Source organism: Xyrauchen texanus, chromosome 31 (genome assembly GCF_025860055.1).
Source record: "Xyrauchen texanus isolate HMW12.3.18 chromosome 31, RBS_HiC_50CHRs, whole genome shotgun sequence".
Classification (NCBI taxonomy): domain Eukaryota; kingdom Metazoa; phylum Chordata; class Actinopteri; order Cypriniformes; family Catostomidae; genus Xyrauchen; species Xyrauchen texanus.
In genome coordinates, this window is record NC_068306.1 from 21959164 (window position 1) to 21984425 (window position 25262).

Genomic DNA, 25262 nt, shown 5'->3' on the forward strand with positions numbered 1-25262 from the left:
TTCCTGTATATGTATAAATATTAATGACAGAATACAGTAAAATAACATTATATGAATATAAATAGAAATGAAGAGAAAGTAATATAAGAAGTGTCAGTTATGATGACTGGATGAAGTGAGTGAGCAGAGATGAGATAAAGTGAAAAGAGTGAAACATTAGAGCCCTATAAAAAACAACAACACTGTGCCGTTACCATGGTTATACTAAGGTACTGAATGATTATTATTTTCATTGATGATACTTTCATGGTACTCCAAGGTAAAAAAAATACCATGGTTTTACTATTACACATGTCAAAAACATGGGCTTATCATGGACCACAGACCAGGTATATATAATTACTACACATTAAAACAAAATAAAAATCAGTGCCCTTTTTCATCCTTCCACCCCTGTCCGTGGCTGCTAAGGTCTGTGCACGTCACTACTTCTGATGATGAAAGCAGGCTTTCACTTGTGATACTGTATAGTCTGCAGCAAAGCTTTTCAGTTTGCGCTTCAGACGTCTAGTCTGCATTGGAATCAAACCTTTCATGTAGTATCAGACTCCATTCTTTCTAAGGTCTTTTTGCTCAGTAGGAGAGACACAATTCACAAAGGCTTTTCCTTCAGTGTGCGGGGAACGAGCCTTCAGTATGAAAACAAGGCCATCCGCTCCCAAGGATTAAATAATGTAGGCTGGGAGTCTATCTTATTTATCAATACAAATTAGTCTGGGTTTCCCTCAACGTCGAGGCATGTGCCAAGGAGGCAAGTGTGTCTGTATTTCCGTTTTAGAAAGGTATCTGCTATCATTGTTCCATTTTGTATGTCTTTTGGGGCACAAATACAGGCCGTGAGGTTAGCTATCATTCATTCTTCTAAGGGCTTGTGTTTTTCTGCCAGTAATCTTGTGTGTGGTAATCAGTGCCATAGATTGTTGAACTTGGCAGAGAACACAAGAAGCCAATGGCTTACACACTGGGCAATAATTCAGCGAATAATTAAAGCAGGACATGGATTCTTTTTAGCTGTCTGGTTTTTTTTTTGCTTAGTGACCATTTGCAATACAACACATAATACAGATGATTCTGACTCTAAATTCTTAATGGATGAATCCATTCGAAGCCATTTTAAAAAGGCACATTTGTGTTCATTTGTGACTGCACATTCTAAAGTAATGCATGAAGTTGTTATGTTGCAGGTCCCTAATCCTACAATTCGGATTAGATAGGCTTCGATTAGTACTTTTAAAGCCAATACGATTACCAATTTTCTTGTTATCTGATTGGTACCTGGTCTGATACCGATCATTTAACCTTTGTTTATGGAGTTCTGTCATATCTGGTTAGATGTAAGCTTTCTGCTCACTGTCACTGTTAAAGGGATAGGTCAGCTAAAAAATGAAAATTCTCTCATAATTTACTCATTATTTTATTGTATCAGCAGAACACAAACAAAGATTTTTAGAAGAATATTTCTGCTCTGTAGGTCCTTACAATGCAAGTAAATGGTGATCAGACCTTTTGTAGCTCCAAAAATCACATAAAGGAAACATAGAAGTAATCCATATGACTCCAGTGGTTAAATCCATATCTTCAGAAGCAATATCATAGGTGTGGTTGAAAACAGAAAAACTTTTTTACACAAAATCTCCACTTTAACTTTCACATCTGAAAGTGAAAGATAAAGCCGAGATTGATTGTAAAGAAGGACTTAAATATTGATCCGTTTCTCATCTAGACCTATTATATTGCTTCTGAAGATATGGATTTAACCACTGGAGTAATATGGATTACTTTTATGTTTACTTATAGCTGAGTTAATTTTCAAAAAATCTTTGTTTGTGTTCTGCATAAGAATGAAAGTTATAAACATCTGGGATGCATGAGGGTGAGTAAATGATGAGATCATTTTCATTTTTGGGTAAACTATCCTATTAAATGAATTATTTTGTTGGTAATACAATTGTTGTTGCCTAGGTTTTGCTGACAAATAACTGTGGTTCGTTAATTAAAAGTCAAACAAACATACAAATATTCATATTTTATAAATGAAAGTTTGTTTGTAGGTAGGCCTTAAAAATAAGTAAGATTTTGCTAAATATATCCATCTCTATATTATGACACATAGCCCTGCAAAGAATGAGGCTTAGTGTCAAACTGATAAACCATAGGTGTAATTAAACGTTTTTTATTTATTTATTGTCACAATTTTTGCTTTTAATTATTATTATTTATTATTTTGTTTTAGATTTTTGCATCATATTTATTGCGAAATATTATAGTATGGTAATATATAATTTTATAATTTTATATATATATATATATATATATATATATATATATATATATATATATATATATATATATATATATTATTATTATTATTATTATTATTATATTTATAAATACTGACTTTTCATTTTCTTGGATTCTGGTAATATTCATTTTCATTTATTTTTGCTGGAACTTTAATGAGGGGAACACACACTTTCTCGTGAGGAGAGAAATAAGTGATTGGAGCAGAGAAAGATGTTTGTAAACTTAAATTTGAATTGTAATTACATTATAGATATTATGATACCTATGCCATGGACTGATGCCATGGACATAAATACTCACTTTACTTTCACGTGTGAAACGCATACAGCATTTTTCTTAACTGACGAATCAAATTTGTTGTCTTATAACATTCGGCCAGTGTTCACCACACACCTGTGATGACATGATTGTGATGATGAAGCCTTAAAGGAGCTGCACATCTTTTGCGATTTAGCTGATCGGTTTATGTGATCGGCCAAATTATGAGACTACTGATTGAGTCCTGATCTCATTAAAATTATGTGACTCATTATGAGATTCCTTGTATGTATTGTGGCAATTCCGAGGTGATATGGTCACTGTGTGGTGCTTAAATAGATGTTAATTTTCTCCCAAACAGATGGAGGTTTTAAGGTTAATGGTCTGTCAAGTTTTAAATATAAAAAAAACTTACAACACTAACTTAAACCTAAATCAATAGTGTCATAAAAAGCAAATATGGCATGAAAAATGCAACTGCTAAACTGAAGCAACCCTCTCATTTTGTTAAGCTTTCCTCACATGATTTGCATGCTCTTCAGGACTTACGTATATACTTCTACAAATATAAAGACTTTAACTGAACTGTCCACCTTCAAAAAACTAACAAAAGCCTGGATCATACAGCAGCAGCAGTGTGATCATGCCATATGAAATGTATAGCTGTGTGTATGTGAGGTGTGCATCTGTGTGAGTTTGAGTGCATGTGTTTATTTACTATATTAACTTTTATTGGTGCTAACTGGTTTCTGGACATTTTATTGTATTCACTAGAAATTTGTATTCCTTTATTATCTTAACTGTTAAAAGCCCTTCTAGGGACAGGTGTTGCGAATTAGCCATGGATATAAACACTGTGATACAGGCATCGGATTGTTCTTTATGTAATAATCTATGTTTTCTTTTTGTATCTGTCCCTATTCAAATAAACAATAAATAAATAAATCAATATTGTACCCTCTTTATCAGTTGAGCTACTGTGTGATCTCTCTCAAACAATTTTGTTAGTGTAGTTGATTTATGTAATGCAAGGAATGGAGAAAATTGTTTATGAACTGATATATTCTGCTGTTTTACTCATAAATTGTGTGAAAGAGAATATTAGTCATTGATGTAGCACCTATAGTGTTAATTCACCAGGAAACTGACAACGAGCCATGTAAAAATCATTTAGCAAACAAATAGGTACTGTAACGTTATTCTACAAGACCAGGTTGTATTGATTGGTGTTGGATACATTTCAAAAAGTTATCTGAATGATTTAAAAAAGATTAAAATGAAAGATTAACAGTCAATTTAATTTTATTGGAATGTTATATAATTTCTATGATTAAAACTGTGTATATAGACTTAACTCTGACATCTATCTGAACACAACATAGGTATAAGACTTTTACTGTATCAGTAGACCCACACGATCTGTCAACACAGTTTCTGCAGTGAGTCTTTGCAAGGTCACAATGAATGCTAGCTCTCCCCCACAGTTGGAAAAAAAGGATCTTTATGTTAGATATATCACTTGCATTTGCTTGCTTTGTTTAATAAAAGAAGCTTGTTGGAGCTTGTCAGATTTGCTTTTAGACCAAGGAAAGACACCCCAAATCCCATCCCTGTGCACTCAAGTGTATTTGCTGCTCTGCCTCTGGCTTTGCATTTTTGATATCCGTATAGTAGAAATCAAGGCCAGATTGCGGGAGTTCACGATTTCATGGTTTTCATTCACAAAATGTCATTACATGTTTAATAAGCTTTATTAAGTACCAGACTCTACTTATAAAGAGAATTGTCCTAAAATGAGTCCTTAATCAACAGTTAAGGCCGAAACATACTTCATGCAAGTACTCAAATGCAGACGCCAATGCATGGCCAATGCGTGGTGCCGTTGTACATACATTATGTGTGCTCTTGCATTGCTGTAGTGGTTACAAACCTCAGACCACAAGAGGGCAATATATTTTTTTAGGCATGACCATGAAACTGGTGCTGCTTCCGAAACCAGGAAAATGCTGCCTTCAGTGGCTGTATACGGAGGCAGGATGAAAATAAGGTGCTTTTCAAGCTTTTTGGAGACCAGTTACCATTAGGGCTGTCAGTTAAGCCATTAACTGATTAGGCAGCAAGTTAGCTGCCTATGTTTTCGGATATAGCCCGGATGTGGTAGATGAGTCGATAGTTGAGGAGTGGGGAGAGACATGGGGAGAAACAAGTTTGTTTGAACGGACTGGGGACAAAAAGTCATATATATTTTTAGAAAAGATTAAACTCAAATTGCTGCATGAGTCCGCCATGACAGTTGTTGATTTAAAGAAGAAACACTGGAAGTGAGTGGGGCCATGTGTAAATGTTAAAATACTCACTTTTTCAAAATTATTTCCACAAGGGACCTGTGTAGTTTAGCGAGTAAAGATGCTGACTACCACCCCTGGAGTCACAAGTTCGAATCCAGGGTGTACTGAGTGACTCCAGCCAGGTGTCCCAAGCAACCAAATTGGCCCGGTTGGTAGGGAGGGTAGAGTCACATGGGGTAACATTCTCGTGGTCTGTATAATGTGGTTCTCGCTCTCAGTGGGGCGCGTGGTGAGTTGTGCATGGATACAGTTGCAAATTGCATGCCCGAATCCGTAGCAGCATGTGAGTCTGAGCTCCACCCCCTTGGGCCTTCAGAATTTCCACAGAATCCCTCAACAGTGTAAATGAATGGACATCTAAAGTCAGATTGTCAAATTTGCCAGCCAATCAGATTTATTTATTTGTTCTTGGTGGGTGTGATCTTTAGGATATGTCCCTGTCCAGGCCTTCTAGCTGGCCTTGAGTGACGCAATCACACTTTAAGTGATGTACGTAATTCAAGAGCGAAAGCCTGAGATCAAGCTGTCTGACGAGTCGGCTGTCATCACTGCTGTTATTGCTGTAAATTGCTTTTTGCATTGTTATAGCAACATCAGGAGTGTAAATTAGGCTGCTTGAGCATTCTGTGTTGGATCATGTTTTGAAAAGTAGTGCTGCATTCCATTCAACTCGGAAAGTCGGATTTTACAACTTCTTACTAGGAAAAGTGCAATGGAATGCATCTTGAAGTCAGAATTACAATGTGTAGGCTCGTGCAGAAATTGTCAACTCCAATTTCGCGAGATGCAGGGACATGATGTCACACAAACATGTCAACACTCAGGATGATATACAAAGTATGTGATAAACATTCACTTTATTAATCAATAACGATAAATTAGTTAGTTTCCACTTTACATGATATTAAAGCATTTAAAAAACACCTGCAGAAACAAGTGTATAAAACATGGTAAATTATAATCCCTTTTGATAATCGTAAACCTGAAGCACAAATGCTAGCGCTGCAGCATTGTTTATCAGTTGGGTTGCTAGGAGACATATCTAATGAGAGTCAAACCCCTGCTAAGCTAATGGGAGCATTGCAGTTATGTTTCCTTAAACGTCATCTTCCGAAAATTAGGGAATGGAATGCATTTATGGTCGGAGATATCAAGTAGGAATATCCTACATCAGACTTGAATGGAACGCAGCATAACCGTGTACCCTGACGAAAAACAAAAGTTTTTGTAAGAAAAATTTAAATTGCAAATATTATTAGATTGATTTTTCCAGGTATTATAGACCTCCTTGATAGATTCATATGAAAAATTATTATTTTTGAATGTCTGTTCAGGAGACGTTCATTTCACAAAACAGTCATGCTGCAGTTAAAATTTAGCATTAAATGTCGTTTCAATTTCTGGCTTTCGTGCGTGGACATGTTTTTAAAATGTCAATTGGTATTACTAGTTAGCTGCGACATAATGTATGATGCCCAAAGGCGTAGGGTGTCTTATTCATTGTGAAACTGTGTTCTTAATGGCATGATTCACACTGAAGGCCTTGACTTAATATGCATGGCCCACCACTGCTCAGCACGCCCTGAATTCAAACTTGCGACTCCAGGTGTGGTAGTCAGCGTCTTTACTTGCTGAGCTACCCAGGCCCCCCATTTTTGCTTTTTTTCAAGAAAATTAGGGACGAGTCGAATGCAGTATGCCACAAATGCTGTCGATTGAGCTTAACTTGTATTGAACCCGGAATATTCCTTTAAAAAATGTTTTTTTACAGTGTATATTTAGCTGTTCCAAAATCTTTCTCTTAATATGGATGGGAGTTGTTGTCCCAGTGCAGTATTTCATCTACCGGAGATGCTTTATCATTTTTGACAATCGAGTTCACACTGAAGGAGCTGATTCAGATCAAGAGAGGGATTAGTATCACTTCACTAAATGGAGACAGATTACATGCCACTCCGGCTTTTCAGACCGACAGGCTGAGATCTTGCTAATAACCCGCGTGTGCTTATTTAGCTGCAGCATGTTTGAGAAGCTCCAGACGCTGTCAACATGTCAGCTCTCATGCTCACGCTCCATTCATTACAATTCTCCGGGACTTTGTTGCCGTGACCAATTTGAGGGAACCGATGAGAGCACTTGTAAAGGTTAAAGCGGCCCTCGTGATTTATGGGCGACTGACAGTTTTGCATGGCCTGATATCCAGTGCCAAGCAAGCAGCTACCACAAACACTGTGATTAAGAGATTTACTGTCTCGCTCCAGGCAATCGAGCAGCATTTGCGCAGGGGGTTTTGTGTCGTCTTTTGTCCTGGCTTTTGTTGTGCTTTCAGCTCCCTTCTGCAAACACTGTTATTGTGTGCTAATGTCCCCATAGATTCGTGTTTACATCCCTTGTCATATTATCTGTAGCTGTGGTAGGTTTTTCCTGGAGGATCTGACAGACATACAGTGGCCCCAAAAGTATTTGGACATGTTAGCCACAGGACAAAATATCAAAAGAGTTTGGACATGTTTGCCACAGGACAAAATATCAAACCAAGTGGCTTCAGCAAACAAATTATGCTAGATCTTTTCTCAAAACTAACTTTACTTTTTCTTACCAACCAGTTAACTATCTGGTCTCAGGGTGATTTTTAGTGGACAACCAAAGAGTACAAAGAGTTCAAATTCAGGGGTTGACATTATCATTTGTCTGCTTTTACGGGACAAGTGGATCTTTAAAGGGGCAAGTTAAAGAGAATTAACTTGTCCCACCAAAGAAGTACACTTATTTAAAAAAAGTAAATAACGAAAAAATAACTATATTTGTGATATATCCTAGGCCTTTCACTTACAATAAGTTCATATTCTTACTCTGCTGTTGAAAATAGGCCTTTATCACAGTCTACATGTTGTCACATCTGGCTCCAAATTGTAGCATAACCAAATGCCCACCCATAGATCTGTCTATGGAGAATCGCAGTTTTTATTAATAAATTAAACCAACTTGGATGCACTTGGCTGTAAACATCAGCCGTTTAATAGTTTCTTTAGCTTAACACAACACTTCACCATGTGTGTTATTTACCGCTTTAATTTGTAATAGTATCTGAGTGAGGTGATAATCAGGGCAAAGTTTTCCCGGTTCATGAGGAGCTGCAGGCTGTTCAGGTGACTCTCAGAGGAATATTGAGCTCAACTCAAGTCCGAAGTGGCTGCTTTTAAGTCTTTTAATGTCATGCAATTTTAACAATTGCTACATGTTCATCTCCCATTTGTATTTTAAATATAATACAGTTGTAAATACTGGGGCATTTTCATATTTATGTTTTATTTACATTGCATTCTTTTTAGTTATTTTCTTCATTGGACACTGGAATTTAAATGTTTCTTTATTTTAACATTTTTATATGAAGAAATTAAGATGATAAAAAGAACATGAAAGCAATATGATTAATATCACAAATACTCTGTATAAGCTTTAATCTGAATATAGGTTTTTTTGTGAAATACTGTTAACCCCTGTCTTGTTCTAATGCTCTTTAATGTATATGTACTCTTGCCTGTACTACAGTTTATTCTTGCATTCCGCTAATAAAGAAAACGTACTTATACGCTGTGAAGTAGTCCTTGCTCACATCCATCCTGTTTAAAATCATAAAACAACATGACACCGTTTTTCTTTACTTTATCATCCCTGAGTAATGAATGGAAAGTGAGGTAGGTCTGTTTAGATTAAGTATTTGTGATTAATTGTACATAAAATAGACCATAATATGTATGCGCTATGGACACTGCCATTGAAACCAATTGAAACAGACTGCAGCGGAAGTTGTTTTACGCTACTAAGCGAAATTCTTCATCATCAGTGAATAATGAATGGAAGGTGAGGTAGGTCTGTTTAGATTAAGTATTTAAGATGAATTGTACATAAAATAGACCATAATAATTATGCGCTATGGACACTGCCATTGAAACCAATTGAAACAGACTGCAGTGGAAGTTGTTTTACGCAACTAAGCAAACTTTACTCTCTGCGACTGCAGAAGTGTGTTAAAGCCCTAAAGTCTAAAGGTCCCTATACTAGCCAAGGGATTGCAAGTATTGCACACAATTGTAATCATTCCAGCATGTTCCACGTTCACAATGCAGGAATATCTGTATGCTTTTTTTCACCTTTAGCTGAGATGCTAATCCAAAGAGTAAAACAAATCAATTTAAAAATATTGTCTTCACTGTAAAAAGGTTGCTGTAAATTGAGTACTCATGCACATAATTGTACATTTATTGTCATTGTTGAATATTTACTTTGTAAAACAAGTTCTTAAAATTCCTCTCCTGGGTATCTGTAATATAACATGGCTACAACTAACACTTTTTGAAAGTAAAACAAGCCATAATAAAATGCAATAAATAAAAAATCAGTTTGTTGCCTTTTAGTAATTTTACCAATCAAAGTCAACAATCTCTCTGATGAGAGATTCCAGACTGATGTTTTTCTTTGGACCCTCTTTCCAGATTTTTGTCAGATGCGCAGCGTGACTGATTGGCATTTGGTGCCATCAGGGTTGATTCTCAGAATGAACCTACAAGCACAAGAAAAAATTAATTATTTCTCAAATCAGTGTTTCTCCAACTGTCATAACTCTGTAATGTATGCACTTTGGTGCCAATAAAAACAATAAGTACTGAATACCAACAGGTAAAGTACATAATTAGTTGATAATACATGACATTCAAATCACTGAAGCTCCATCCATGACATAAAAATTATTTTGGGTTACCTTATGCTGCAACCCTCATTTGGAAAACATTGTACATTTTTAAAAATATAAAACATTTATAGACTCACTAATTAACCTAACATACATGTGGGGAAAAAAGTATAGCAATGGGAGGAAACTCAAAGAAAGGCCCTACAGTAGATGGCCAGCAGATGCATACCCTGGATTTTCTTACTTCGAGGCAACAATGCTTACCCTTTTTCCCCTGCCCTTTTTCAGCCTAGACAGGTTGGCATTACAAAAAATCACGGTCCAGTTTCCCATCAATATGCTTCACATCCCTCATCCACTACATTGACGGTAAATATCAAAATGAGAATCAGAATCAACTAGTATTTGTGCACATACAAGGAATTTGACCAATGTTTTTAATTGCTCTCAATGTGCTTACACAGGAATTTATATTATATTTGATCAATAAAATGTATATCAAAGTGGATTGACCCTATCCCTAACCCAAATTAGGAATGTAAATTCTGCGCAATTTGTAGTCACACTGTCATATAACAATTGGTGTTATGCTGCGTTTGAATTAATTAGTGATGTACAAACCTCTGAATAAACAGTGTAATGGCCGCCTCTTCCTCGTACTACACATTGAATACATAGTAGCAGCCAAACAGGACAGTTAATGCTGATGAAAAATCTGTTAGCTCCTGCAGCTGGATGATGACTCTGCCCTCCATAGTTAGCATCCATGTTTTTGCTTGGAGAAGATAATCTCCTGTAACAAACACCATCACAGCAGCTTTTTAGTGTTGTTACAGGCTATGTTCAGCCTATTTGTAAGAGCTTAAAGCTGGTGTTGTACAGACCCACCATCTGATCATAATCTCAACCATAGTATCAATTAATCAAACCATTTTCATAGCCTTACCAAGTGCAATCACCTTGGGATACTGGGAACAGAGAAACTTCTCTCTACATCTGCTGGAATTGCAGTGACCTAAGTGCAGCAATGAACAAAAAGTAGGAAGAAATTCATTAAATATATAGTGAACATACTTGTGTCTTTCTTTACAATACTTCATAATAGGCTCTTTTATAAAGGTTATTCTTATTTGTCACTATTTGTTAAATACTTGTGATACAACCCCTTGACCAGCTCAAGTATGTCTGCCTATCTTGCAAGTTACAGTTAAAGTCTATAACAGGCTTGTTACCTGTAAAAGTTAGATTTTTGAAAGATGAAAATAAAATGGACCCTCAAATGCATGACACATGTATACAAAAACAGGAATAGTCTTTGAAATATCTGAAAACTGCAAGGTCAAGTCGGCAAACCACAGCCAAACCAGATTGGCCGTATTATTAGCCCTAGAATTAGCCAGATTCCAATGTATTTTGATATAGTGGTAAAACCCAGAAAGCATTCGCACGGATAAATTACATTGTTTGCACACAAATCGTGCAGTCATCTTGACAGTAACCACTAACAAGTTGCTCAATAAATATCAACCACGTAATGTAATGTTATGAGTGGCTGCTGATTTAATGGCAATGTTTTAATATTAAAATCAAACAACACTGGTTTAATCGCCAGTTTTTTTATCTTATGTCTGTCTGCTTAGCTTACCGTTACTACGGCAAAAACCAGAAAAGACAAAAGACACCTCCAATCTGGTGGAGAAAAAATCTTTAGTATTATGTATTTTAGTAAATACAAATTCCAACTCCTGTTGATTTCATAGGTACAGTATACTATTAGGATGGACACCTGATGTAATTTTAGAAAACATACATGTACAACAGTTCCCCTTCTGTCGCTCTCTCCACGTTGTGTCGGAGAAGCGACACTAGGGGTCTCTCTTGAGTGCCGATATTCACCTCTGACCTATTGAAAAGGGCCAATGAGAGTTGGCAGTCAGTATTTGCATACCCCGGCCCCGCATACGGGTATTTAAGCGGGGCAAATACGGAAGTTTAGTCAGAAAATTTCTTCGGAGCCGATGGTCTGTTTGCAGTCTACTGCGAGAATACAGAAGCCTGAACGTTCCCGTTTCTCTGACGATCTGCCTCCTGTTGGATTTGACGGCGAACAACAGCGGCTTTTCTCCTAATATGCACGGCGTGCATTGTTGCCCCTGAGCGCTTCGACAGCGCAGACACACACACACACACACACACACACACACACACACACACACACACACACTGTGTATTAAAAGAGTAAATTTCCCTAAAAGATCAAATTTCTCTGAAAGAGCTAACACAGCGGCGTTGAACGTCCTTTTCAGGACGCGTCTTTTTCAAGATGCCCTTCCGCCCCTGTGTCGTTCCTGGATGCGGTAGAAGCCTCTCTGCTTCAGACGGCCACAGGCGCTGTCTCGTGTGTTTGGGCCGCGATCACACACTGGCTTATCACACCCAGGCCGTGCCCCTACCCTTGCGGGTCCGAGCTCACTCAACAAGGGGTGTTGCGTCCTCGTGGGCACTGGCCAAGGGCACCTCCCTAGCAGACATCTGTAGAGCCGCGGGTTGGGCAACACCCAACACCTTCGCGAGGTTTTACAACCTCCGCGTTGAGTCGGTTGCGTCTCGTGTTTTGTCATGTCCGAGCCCGTAGAACTCGGTAACACGTAGACCGACCGGCCGGGTGGATCGCTTGCGCCCAGCGCCCTTTTCCTGACGTCAAGGTAAAGTAGTGAGCCTTCTTCCCAGGGCGCCCCACTCCGAGTCGGGACCCTGGTCAATTCCTCCCCAGCCCTCCGGGTCCGCGGTTCAGCGGAGGAACTCGCCGACCCAAGCCACTGCGGGTACCCTGATGGCTACCCTGTGTGTAATTCCACGGACTCCCCCTGTGTGTAATTCCACGGTTCTGTCCCCTTACGAGCGGACCCCCGTGTCTCCCTTAGGCAGTTACAGCTGCCCCGGTCGCCGTGCTGTAGCAACTCCCCCCTTTGGAGGCTGGATCTACCACCGCACCATACTTTCCACACGAGCCCTAAGACGGCCGTGTGACGTGTCTACCACTTTTCCTCCCCAAGAAAAAGGGCAGGTGTGGTCTCCGCAGGGTCTGGGTAAGACCCCCTTCCCTATATGCGTGTAAGGGCCCCGGCCGTGATTGCTCTATGCGAGAAACATAGAGAGAAAAGAGGCCCAGCCAGGCTGGCCCGTTCCCATGTTGGCAAACATCGCCTTGTTCCCCTCCTAGGGTAACTAGAAGGATTCCGATGTTCTTATGGGGCATTGGGGAAGGGTACGTGCAGCCAGGTACAGACGATGCGCGGCACTGGATGAAATCCCTGCCCGCCTCTGTATTGGCGGTTCACGTACACGGTTCAGCGAATGGCAAGATTGGAATGGGTCCCCTAGTGTCGCTTCTCCAACACAACGTGGAGAGAGCGACAGAAGGGGAACGTTTGGTTACGTATGTAACCTCCGTTCCCCGAGGGAGGGAACGACACGTTGTGTCTTTCCTCCGCCATGTCGCTGAACCGAGCCACTGTTGTGGCCGGACCATTTCCGGCTCCTCAGAAAAATCTTGACTAAACTTCCGTATTTGCCCCGCTTAAATTTATTATCCTTTATTTTACCAGGATAGTCCCATTGAGATAAAAATCTCTTCTTCCAGGGAGTCCTGGCCAAAATGGCAGCACAAAAAGTTTCACATATACAATACAAACAAAAAATCGTACATAGAATGTAACCCAGCACTCATAAAATGGCAACAAAAGTTACTTTACAAAACATGCACACGTTTCCTTTAAATTGGTCAATAAGAGATTTTTAAAACCGTTTAAAGAGGGGAGAGTTTGTATCATTATTATACTCTGCAGCTCATTCCATAACCAGGGGGCATAGGAAGAAAAGGCAGTTTTACCAAGCTCTGAACGTACTCTAGGAACCTTTAAAAGCAGTTTTGCACTAGATCTAGTGCTATAATTACAAATACAATAAGATAATAGACGACAGATATAAATTGGTAATTTGCCTAACAATGCCTTAGCAATAAACATCAACATGTGTATTTTTCTCCTTTGAAACAAAGAAGTCCAACCCACCAATTCATATAAAATACAATGATGAGTGCGTGAGGAGGCACTCGTCACAATGCGTAAGGCAGCATGGTAAACACAATCCAATCTTTTTAGCGACGATGAACCTGCATGCATATAAATCACATCACCGTAATCCAATACTGATAGGAAACAGCTTTGAATAATTCTCTTTCTTGCTTCAAAAGGAAAACATTTCTTTAAACGAAAGAGGAAACCCAGTTTTGATCTAAGCTTTTTCAAGAGATTTTCAATATATACATTAAAACCTAATTTTTCATCCAACCATATGCCTAAGTATTTATAACAATTTACTCTTTCTATACAGTCCCCCTGTAAACTTAAAATCGAGCGATCTGTGTTGATGGAACAACGGACCCGTATGCGGGGGCGGGGTATGCAAATACTGACTGCCAACTCTCATTGGCCCTTTTCAATAGGTCAGAGGTGAATATCGGCGCTCAAGAGAGACCCCTAGTGTCGCTTCTCCGACACAACATGTCGTTCCCTCCCTCGGGGAAGGAGGTTACATACGTAACCAAACGATTTTTCTCTCCGGACAAGTAACTTTTTACTCGGACAAGTGAATAACCAAAGCACATGACAGGGTTTACTGTCAAGCCCTGCTTTTACATTATATTGATTGTTCTGTAATCTAATTTTTTTTTTTTTAAATCTGAAAGATTTTGCCTGAAAAGTTTGATGTTTTGTTATCTAATAAAATGACATTCATACATTTTAAGTGTGGCCTACGTGTCCAAATAATTTAGGGGTCATTCCATACTAAATCATCTGTTTATTGATCAAGCAGCCTAACCTAATTTAAACTATTGTATTAGATTTAATTTGTTGCCTTTGAGTGGCTAAAGTTAACACCGATTAGGAAAGTAGATCATAAAGTAGCACCCCCTCTCCTGGGTGCTCACACACGCTCAGTGATGTCTCCGTGGCTGAATAATGATGAGCACATCAATGTGAAATGGTGAAATAACAGATTCATATTTAAATGGGCACAGGCTAATCTCTTCGGTTTATATTTTATTTTAAATTATAAATTATATATTTTAAAATGGATAAGAACAACTTGGAAGCTGCCATGTGTTTTCATTAGTGTTTTAGAAAGAGTATTGTTGCCCTCCAACCTTAAGAGCTGCAAACAACTTTTTCACAGCTCCTCATTATCACAATGGCAATGGTGATCTGACTCACCCTACATGACCAGACCATGCAGCTCCACACAAGCCCCACCTCGCAAGTCTTGACTTTCTCCCCTGCCTCCTTTTATTTCACGCTAAAGATGCTTGGCCCATTGCTTGCCTGAGTTTATCCAATGATCTCAACCATGCCATAGGTTAGCAGCTGTCCTTTTGGCCTCTTGGAAAACTTGCTCTTGAAGGTATATGAAAAGCAAAGGTACTTGACATAACCCAGAGAGTGTATTTGGAAATGCCAAAGTCATATGTTTGATCCCAAATAATTTTTGTCTGTTTTTATAAATATGGTAATGGTTTGATGACTCCTACTATGGTTGATGAATGCAGTAATGTACTTATGTTTCACTTTGTAATATTTGTAGCTTTAATCATTGTATCTCAGCGAATTGGACTGTAACCTTCAAAACCGTCTCCTATAAACAACCTTCAAAGCTTAAGTAATGAAAATAGCATTAGAGTGTATGATTTATGACTCAAACTAATGGTGCATGAATGTTTATCACATAAGACTCAGATCTACCATAATCTGCACACCTCTCAGGGATGCAATTAAGAGCATTTGTAAGTACTAAGTACTCAAGTGGTGGTATTTTAGTTCACATATCCCTAAAGATGTGATAAACACTTGAATAACATTCCATATTTGCTTGAAATTGACGTTTTTCCCCCTTACAATTCTTCATTTAAATTTTCTGTTGTTTGTTCTCTTAGCAATTTCTTCCATTCTTCCAAGTTCCCCTTCTGTCACTCACTCGACGTTGTGTTGAATTAAGTGACCCAAAGGGTCTTCCTGGGATGCCAAACGCACCTCTAAATCTGAGAAAAGGCCAATTAGGCAGACATAATTTGCATGCCCCGCCCCCGGACATACAGGTATAAAGGGAAGCAGGGCAGTGAGTGCCAGTCAGAATTTTTCTTCGGTGCCGAACGGTTGTGCAACAGCAAGCTGAGTTCACCACTGTTCCACTCACCTCTACTGGCGATAAGCACTGCTGTTGGATCTACGGTGCGTTTCCAGCTGGCGTTCTCTCTCTCTGCGCACTGTGCAGTCCACGCCCCTGGGCGCTTCGACAGCGCTTTCATTGACTGAAAGAGTATTTCTCCTCCTAAAAAGAGTTTATTTCCTCTAAAAGAGTTTGAGTTCCCACTCATAAAAGAGCAATACACAGCAGGCGTTGAACGTCCTTTTCAGCACGCGTCTTTTTAAAGATGTCTTTCCGCCTCTGTGTAGTTCCTGGATGCGGTTGATTTCATAAAAGCTGCCTCGCGTGCCTGGGCTGCGTTCACACGCAGGCAGCATTTTATGAATTGTTCATGTTCTCATGTTTCACGAGAGAAAGCCACTTCAGCCTTCATCTCCTCCTTTGGAGTCAGCCGCAACTCAGGTCACTGCTTGCCACTCACATCCCTAGCAACCGCAACATGACGGCGGATGAGGCTCCACCCCCAGGTGGTCCAGCTGATTTGGGACCAATTCGGCAAGGCACAGTTAGATCTCTTTGCCTCCCAAGACAACTCCCATTGGTACTCCCTGACAGGAGCTCCTCTCGGGACAGACACACTGGCACACAGCTGGCCCTGGGGGCTGCGCAAGTACACATTTCCCCCATTGAGCCTTCTTGCACCGGTGCTGTGCAAGATCAGGGAGGACGAGGAACAGGACATCCTGGTGGCCCACCCGGGCCTGGTTCTTGGATCTTACGCTCCTCGCGACAGCACCTCCCTTGAAAATTCCTCTGAGGAGGACCTTCTATTTCGGGGACGGAGCACCCTCTGGCACCCGCACCTAGACCTCTGGAACCTCCAAGTCTGGCTCCCGGACGAGATGCGGAAGATCTAGTAGAACTACCACCTGTTGACTTAGACATGATCAACCAAGCCAGAGCTCCCTCCACCAGTCAACTTTACTCCCTAAAGTGGCGCTTGTTCACGAATTGGTGTTCTTCTCGAGCCGAAGACCCGCAGAGGTGTGCAGTTCGGTCAGTGCTTTCATTCCTGCAGGAGAGGCTGGTGGGTAGGCTGTCCCCCTCCACCTTGAAAGTGTATGTAGCTGCTATCGCAGCCCACCTTGATGCAGTAGATGGCAAGTCCCTAGGTAAGCACAACTTAATTATCAGGCTCCTGAAAGGCTCCCGGAGACTGAACCCTCCCCGGCCTAGCCTGTTCCCCTCCTGGGACCCCCCCTTCGAGCCGCTTGATTCAGTTGCGCTCAAGGCCCTCTCCCTGAAGACGGCCCTCCTGATCGTGTTAGCCTCCATCAAGAGGGTTGGAGACCTGCATGCGTTCTCTGTCAGCGACACCACCTGTTTGGAGTTCGGTCCAGCACATTCTCAAGTTATCCTAGGCTACGTGCCCAAGGTTCCTACGACCCCCTTCAGGGACCAGGTCGTGAGCCGGCAAGCAAGCTGCCCCTGGAGGAGGCAGACCCAGCCTTGTCGTTGCTGTGTCCGGTACGTGCTTTGCGTATCTATTTGGACCGCACGCAGAGCTCTAGATGTTCTGAGCAGCTCTTTGTCTGCTTCGGTGGACGGCGGAAAGGGAATGCCGTCTCCAAACAGAGGTTAGCTCACTGGGTCGTTGATGCTATTTCCTTAGCCCCCTTGCGGGTTCGAGCACACTCTACGATAAGTGTGGCATTCTCGTGGGCACTGGCCCATGGCACCTCCTTAGCAGACATCTGCAGAGCAGTGGGCTGGGCAACACCCAATACCTTTGCCAGATTTTACAATCTCAGGGTTGAGTCTGTCTTGTCCCGTGTTTTGTCAGGTCCGAGCCGGTAGAACTCGGTAACACGGCACAACCGACCGGGTGTTTCGCTTGCACACAGCGCCCTTCACCAAGTTGATCCAGTGTGCCTTCTATCCCAGGTTAGCCACTAAGAATCGCTCCCTGGATGTTCTCCTCCCAAGCCTTCTGGCCGGCGAATTCAGTAAAGATATTTACGGCCATACCCACTACAAGTCACAGGTGCTCTGTACTGGGGTTGGGCTCCATGGGCTTAGTTCCTTTTTCAGGCAAACTCCCCGTGATGTATTTCCCGCGGTACGGTCCCCCTGTCGGCGGACCCACGTTTCCCTTGGGCAGCCCCACTGCCCCAGTCGGCGTGCTTGTAGAGTCCCATGCTAGTCATGTAGTGCCTGTTCCCCCCCTCAGGGGTGCGGGGAACCTTAGGACTGTATGTGACACCTTTTTGGGGGCGTTTGGGAGGGCTACGTGCAGCCAACACAGTTGCCTGTAGCACGCAGTAGCCTGCTTGCACCTGTCTCGGCAGTTCACGGATGAGGTGTGTCCCTCCTGCCACAGCACTAGATCTACCACTGTAAATGGCCGTACCTAATTTTCGGCTCCTCAGTGCAAAATTCTGACTGGCACTCGCTGCCCCTCTTCCCTTTATACCCGTATGTCTAGTGCGGGGGATGCAAATTCTGTCTGCCAACTTGACATTGGCCTTTTCTCATGTTCAGAGGTATGTTTGGCATCCCAGGAAGACCCCATGTGTCACTTCATTCGACACAATATCTCGTTCCTTCCCTCAGGGAATGTAGGTTACAACAGTAACCATGACGTTTTGCTTCCATACCTTAACGTAAATGAAGTGTGACTTTACACCTTTCAGAATTACAATTTAATGCTTCTATTAAATAATATTAATATTAGTGTACATTTTTAGCCTATTTGCTCTATTATGTTTGTCATCAAATTGGTTTTCCTTTGGATCACATTAGTCTATAAGATATGATATTTAAACAACCTATATTTACTTTGAGGGTTAATTCATCTAAAAAACTAACATTCTGTCTTTATTTACTCATGCATGTGTAGTTCCAGACCTGTATTATTTCCTTTCTTACATGGCACACAAAAGGAAATCTTAAACAAAATGTTTGGGACTGTCTCGGTCACCATTTACTTTTCTTGCATTTTTATCATACAGTGAAATTTAATTGTGACTGATGCTGTCAGTCCCTTCCATTCTCTCTATCATCGCCTATTGTATTACACCGAAGAAAAGAAAAGAAAAAGTTATTCGGTTTGGAACAATATGACTAGGAGTAAATGATGACAGAATAATTTATTTGGGTGAACCAACCCTTTACTATGAGCCATAGCTTAACACCTCAGTGAGTTGGTAATTGTGATAGTAGACATATAAATAAGTATACTGTAGGTTAGTCTGTCTTCAGCAATGACATTTATTCTACTCATCATTTATAGTCTTTTTGACTGAATGAATGACAATAACAGTGTGTGTGGCGTGTTGATTGATTGATTTTTCTCTTTTCCTTTTCCCTTATGCACGGTGCAGCTCTCCAGCAAGATTTAGGAGGTAAGTCCAATGTTTCTTCTTTACAGATTTAATGCTAGCACTGAGGGCATTGTGCTTGTGAAGTGTCATACTTCTGCTATACTTTGCAAAGGCATTGTCAGTTTGTACTGCAGTTTTGCTGACACAGTCAAGCTGGACTAAAACTATACACCTGAACAAGACAAAAGGCAAATTGAGAAATGCATGATATACTTGAGTGATAGCTATACATGTGCTAATGGTTTGGACAGTACTAGCAATGCACTGGGTAAATGCTTGTTGCTGGAGTGGTTATGTTGTGGGGGATTTTATATTCAATGTGTTACAGAGAGATAGATTGGTCTCCGGTTTTGCTGGGCCGGAGGCTTGGTACTCCAGCCCTGCAACTTTAAATGATCGCTGATGCTGAATTAGACAGAGTAAGTGTAACCAGGGCTGGGATTAATGCAAAACTACTCTGCCATATACAGCTCATGGGGAAGATGATTTGAACCTTGCAGTTAGGGTGCAAACAGGTTTGAATTGAATCTCGCAAGGCAAGACTTCACAGTCCACTACTTACAGTTAAAGCTTGCTAATGTATTGCTAACTAATGGTTCAAGTATATATTGTATGTTTTCTCCCACCTTCTCTCTAACTTGTCAAACTTTAATGCTATGGTTTGTGATGTGCGTCTTTTGTTTTTAGCTATACGGACCTATGTTTTTTATCTGGATGGATAGGTTACCCCGAGGCACTGTGGTAAATTTAAAGACTCAATCTTGAATTTAAAAGCTAGTTATGAAAAATGTGTGTCTGATTTAATAGATTCACAATGTCTTGATTATTTAAAAGGTGTTATATTTTTTCTCTGAGCCGACGTGATGTCTGGATTGAAAATGATGTTATGCTGCATTGTTCAGCAGATGTTGAAACACTGTTAACAAGTAAACAGTGAAGAAATTCGGGTTGTTTTTTTTACAATTATTTTTCTTTGAGCAGCATAAAAAATTTAATATGGAAGGGATAGTTTACCCAGAAATGAGCATCATTTCATCATTTACTCACCCTCAAGTTGTTCCTACCCAGACTTATTTTATTTCATGGAACACAATGGTACAGTCACTTTCATTGTATGAAAAAAGTAAATAAATCAGTGAAAACATTCTGCCTAACATCTTTGTGTTCCAAGAAAGAAAGAAAGAAATTCATATGGGTTTGGAACAATTTATTGGTGAACTTTCCCTTTAAGAATGCAAAATAGTGTCTCCCTCTCTCCAAAGTGTAGAGAAGCCTGTAATGAAAACAGGCCTTTTGTAAGACAGCTTGAGTCTTGCAAAATGGAACATTCTACTATGTATAATAGTCCTTTAACTTTACTGAAGGCCTGTGATCACAGGCATTGTGTTCATTTTGCCTGTGTTGTGTATAGAAGGAGGTTATCTGAAAGGCCACACTGACACTAGTGGATGACAGAGGCTTTACTTTAGAACATGTGCTTTTGGCCTAGACATTTAATCATCCACCATTTCTCTTGTAAAGAACTCAAATGCCTGAACTAAGCTGACATCAAATGGCAAAAATTGGACAGGGATGTGTTATACACAGAAAGCACATACTGAATGTCTTTATTGGATTAAAGCTTTCACACATTGTCAGCACTTTGTTTCCAGTGCAGAATGCATAATAGCAAAGATGACACTCGTTCAAGGGAACTCGCAAGCACTCCGCTTTTTTCGCCACCTTCTCTGCAATTTAATATGACATCTAAATAGTTTGATTTAGGTATGCCATCAATTGGTACTTGTACAACATTAAAATTCCGTCACATGCACTCCAGTGAATGTTTGTGCCTGGGCCTGTTTGTCTCTGGGCAGTCAATGGAAAATGAAGGTATTATAGCAGAAAGTAAATCATGTCCAAATCATGGGCATACCAAGTCATACTTTTCACATTTATGTTTGGTAATAATACAATTTCCAATTTGAAGAGAGGTGAACAGAATCTGTTAAATTCTGTTAAAGGTATAATTCACACCAAAATTAAAATTCTGTCATCTTTTACCACGCACACCCTCCTTAGATGTCATATTGCCTGTTGTCTTTTGTTTTTGTGCTTTTATGTTGAAATTCTTGTTTATTTTCCTGTTTCCTGTGTTAGTTTTGTAGTCCTTGTAGTTTTATTCCTTGATTATTTCTCATTCCCTGATTGTTTCCTCAGGTGTTCCTTGTTTCCCCTTGTGTATTTAAGCCCTTGTTTTCCCTGTTTCCTTTGTCAGTTTTTGCATGTTTTGTCTATGCTCTGTACGCGTGTTAGCGTATTTTTTTTTTTTTTTTTCTTCAGTTTAATAAAGCAGCATGTAGATCCTCATTCCTTGCCTGCCTTGTCATATTAGCCTTTTTTTGTGGGTCGAAAGTAGTTATCGGCATGGCTGCCATACACGTAAATTGGATTATTACATACTTTGTTGACTTGAAAGAGGCTGCATTGGGCACAGGCTCCCCAATACTGGACAGTAGATGATTGGAAAAACATCACCTGGTCTGATTAATCTGGATTTCTGCTGAGATACACAAATGCGAGGCCCACTGCAGCCCCAGTTTTTTGTTCTTGGCTGACAGAAGTGGAACCCAACACAGTCTTCTGCTGTTATAGTCCATCCGCCTCGATGTTCGACATGTTGTATGTTCATAAATGCTTTTCTGCCATAGAACTGTTGTAATGTGTGGTTATTTGGGTTATAGTCAACTTGGACCTGTCTGGCCATTCTCCTCTGACCTCTGTCATTAGCAAGCCATTTTTGCCCACATAACTGCCACTCACTGGATGTTTTTGTTTTTCACACCATTCTCTTTACAATCTAGAGACTGTTGTGCATGAAAATCCCAGGAGATCAGCAGTTACAGAAATACTCAAACCAGCCCGTCTTGCACCAACAATCATGCCACGGTCTAAATCACTGAGATCACATTTTTACCCATTCTGATGGTTGATGTGAACATAACCTGAAGCTCCTAACCCATATCTGCATGGTTTTATACATGACACTTCTGCCACATTAATGGCTGAATAGATAATCGCATGAATACGTAGATGTACAGGTGTACCTAATAGTCCACAGAAGCATATTTTATTGGATTGTACTGGTTTTATTTCCTTTAAGAAATAATAATTCAACTGACACTTTTGGAGTCAAACGGAATCAGCTTTAGAATTTTTATCAAAATGTTTTTTAATCACTTTTATTAAAATTAATCACTTAAAATTGTTGTATTTAAACTTGTTTTTTGCCATGAAAATAGCTTCAGAAGCTGGCATGATGTTAAATCACTAACAAACAAACTGACTCTACATGAATACAGCACCTGTTTCTATTCCCTAACAGATATTTATTCTTTTCATCTATTAATATTAATATTAATTAATAATTTAAATAATCTCTTTGAAAATCTGCAGAAAAAATGGCTAGTTTGTTTCCTAATATTAAGCATCTTTCGAAAATAATTTATAATACTGAGGAAGACAGTTTTGCTCATAATTTCTTCATAATTCTTGGAGGTCCAGACTTCATAGCCTTTTATTTTACATTCCATCTGTCCTTATGCTTACCATAGTTCTTCAATTGTGACATTTATAATGTCATTACTACAGGCAAGACCATGAATGCCTATTCATTAGTGTGATCCTCGTCAGTGGTTGTTTGACAGGGTTGTCTAGCCGCTTGAGATGCTTGACTTTCACCACAGTGCTTTAAAATACAAAAACTTCTCTGTGGAATTCAAAGGTGTCACATAATTTTAATGGTCTGCACAGTGATATCAAGAGAAGCCTGATTGAGTCATGCAAACATTCTGCTCTCTGCTCTCCTGTCTATGGAGCACAAATATCAGGAACAAACAGGTGGACTTGCAGACAATTGACAACAGACAATTGGCTTGAGTGATTCTTAGATGACACAATCAGGCCTCAATTGTGCAACGCAGACTAAATTTTCAGATGAAAAAAATATTTAGCACTCATAAATCACCAAACACAAGATAAATATAATTACGTTTGCTTCAGCAGCTTGAGATTATCCTTGGGTGGCCATTGAACAAAACGTCAATGCAGGTAAAAGCCTGCTCTTGTTGTACCAAACCTTTATTTTTCCATAGAACACAAATGGAGATTTTACTTTCATTGCATCTTTTTTTCCAAACAATGAAAGTGGAGGGTGACTGAGACCATTAGTCTGCCTAACATCTCTTTGTGTTTTACCAAAGACAGAAAGTCCAACCCTCTACGGAGATGTTGGAGAAAGAATCACCATTGGCTAGTAAATCTTTGTTTTTACTCGCCAGACCTTTGACAACATTTAAGCGTAATGCAACTGAAAACTAAAAAGATATTAAGAAAACTGAGAAGGGGGCTTCTTTATATACAGTATATACTGTATATGTAGTAGTTTTCATACATGTGATTTCAATATGATTTCACACAATATAGTATGTGAGATTGCACATTTTATTTTTATATTTTACTTTAGATTCTGTTAGTCACATTTTAACTTGTGTAAAAATATACGAATTACAAATTCTATACATTTATATGATGTCAGGAAATTGCATTTTTTAATAATGATACAAGTTGTTGTCACTGTTTCAATTTTTCATACACATTTTTTAACAAAATATTCACAAGATTGGAACCTGAAGTTAAAATATTTCACATTGAATGATTTTGTCTTTTAAATATTTATTTATTTACACATTTATTACACTTACAACATTACTACATTTAGTGACATGTTTGTTTATATGCAATTATGTGATTTACATTGAGTTTACATTGATATGCATAACAAGTGCTAAATTGGTACTGTCTCTTTAAGAGAATGGCTGGCTCCATGAACAAGTGTTTACGGTTGTGTGAGCACAGAGATAGAAGTTGCACGGTTCTTTTTCCCTCATCAGTGCAATGCATGATTAGAAATAATATTTCTTTTTATATTTTTGTCACCAACTGATTGTAAATAACAGATTGTTTTTTTAAAAGAGACATGAAATGGAAATAGGTTGCCTGGGACTCGTCTTTGGATACAAAATACACAGAACGAAGCAAAAGGAAACATTTACTTGCATATTGCATAGACTTGCTTGTACAAATATTTATTACATACCAAATCTACAAGCTCTCAAGTTTTACACTTTGACACTTTTACCTTCTAACAGACATCCAACAGGCGTGCTACTGCTCTTTAGCCATGCTTTAAAATGGAGATTGTTGTGAAAAAAGTTTAACCAAAGTCAGAGTTGACGTCGTTAAATGCAATGTCAATGCCATTTCACTGCTGAACTAAAGCAATGGTGATATGCCGATCATGACAGATTCAGACACACTGCAGCCAAATAAGGTCAATTTCCTTCAGAGTGCGCACTCATGAGACACAACATGCAGTAAAAGACGAATCAGAATCCAGCTTCTTAATCAGTAAAAGGATTGCGACGCTTAAGTTCTTCTTTGACATGACACAACTCAGACTCTGGCTAGTAAAACATTTTTTGTGTGAACTATCTTTAGTCTGATATACAGTGCAGGGCTCAACAATAAGGATGGCCTGATGGTCCAAGGCTAGGTTTGAGAGAGATTTAGGCCAGTTGATGGAGCAGTCAGTGGTCCTATTGTTTGGCCAATTTGGTTGCTATATCCTGTTTACTAGGATCATGTGCTTTTATGCCTCGCTAACTTAAACATTTAGATTTTTGTGATGTATTTAACTTTGTTGTGAATTGGGCTGTATTAAGTATGCTTCCAGGGTGAGTTGGCTAACAGAGATATGGATTTGTTGAAATTGTTAAAACTACTTGTGATAGTCTTGGAAGCATCAGTAAGAATGGTATGAACATTATAAACAAATAATTTTTGTTTTGCACTGTATAACATCATTTTCCAGCAAAAGTGTGTTTATAAACTGAATGCTCTAATGAAGTTGCATTAAAGAACATTTAACATTGACATGAAATATAATCTGACCCATATAAAAATAGTTGGCTAAAAATATGTATTTATTTTATGAATGGTTGTAAAAATGTGGCCTGATCAACAGAAAATATA

General features: G+C 39.4%; 1 protein-coding gene across 1 annotated transcript in view; it reads left to right on the forward strand.

Moving 5' to 3' along the window:
* The window catches only part of LOC127624709 (neurexin-1-like), a 526269-nt gene that overhangs the window by 97520 nt on the left and 403487 nt on the right, over positions 1-25262 (forward strand). The window contains exon 3 of the mRNA XM_052099555.1: positions 19191-19211. Within this exon, the coding sequence (XP_051955515.1) occupies positions 19191-19211 (21 nt within the window). The remainder of the gene's footprint in view (positions 1-19190; positions 19212-25262) is intronic.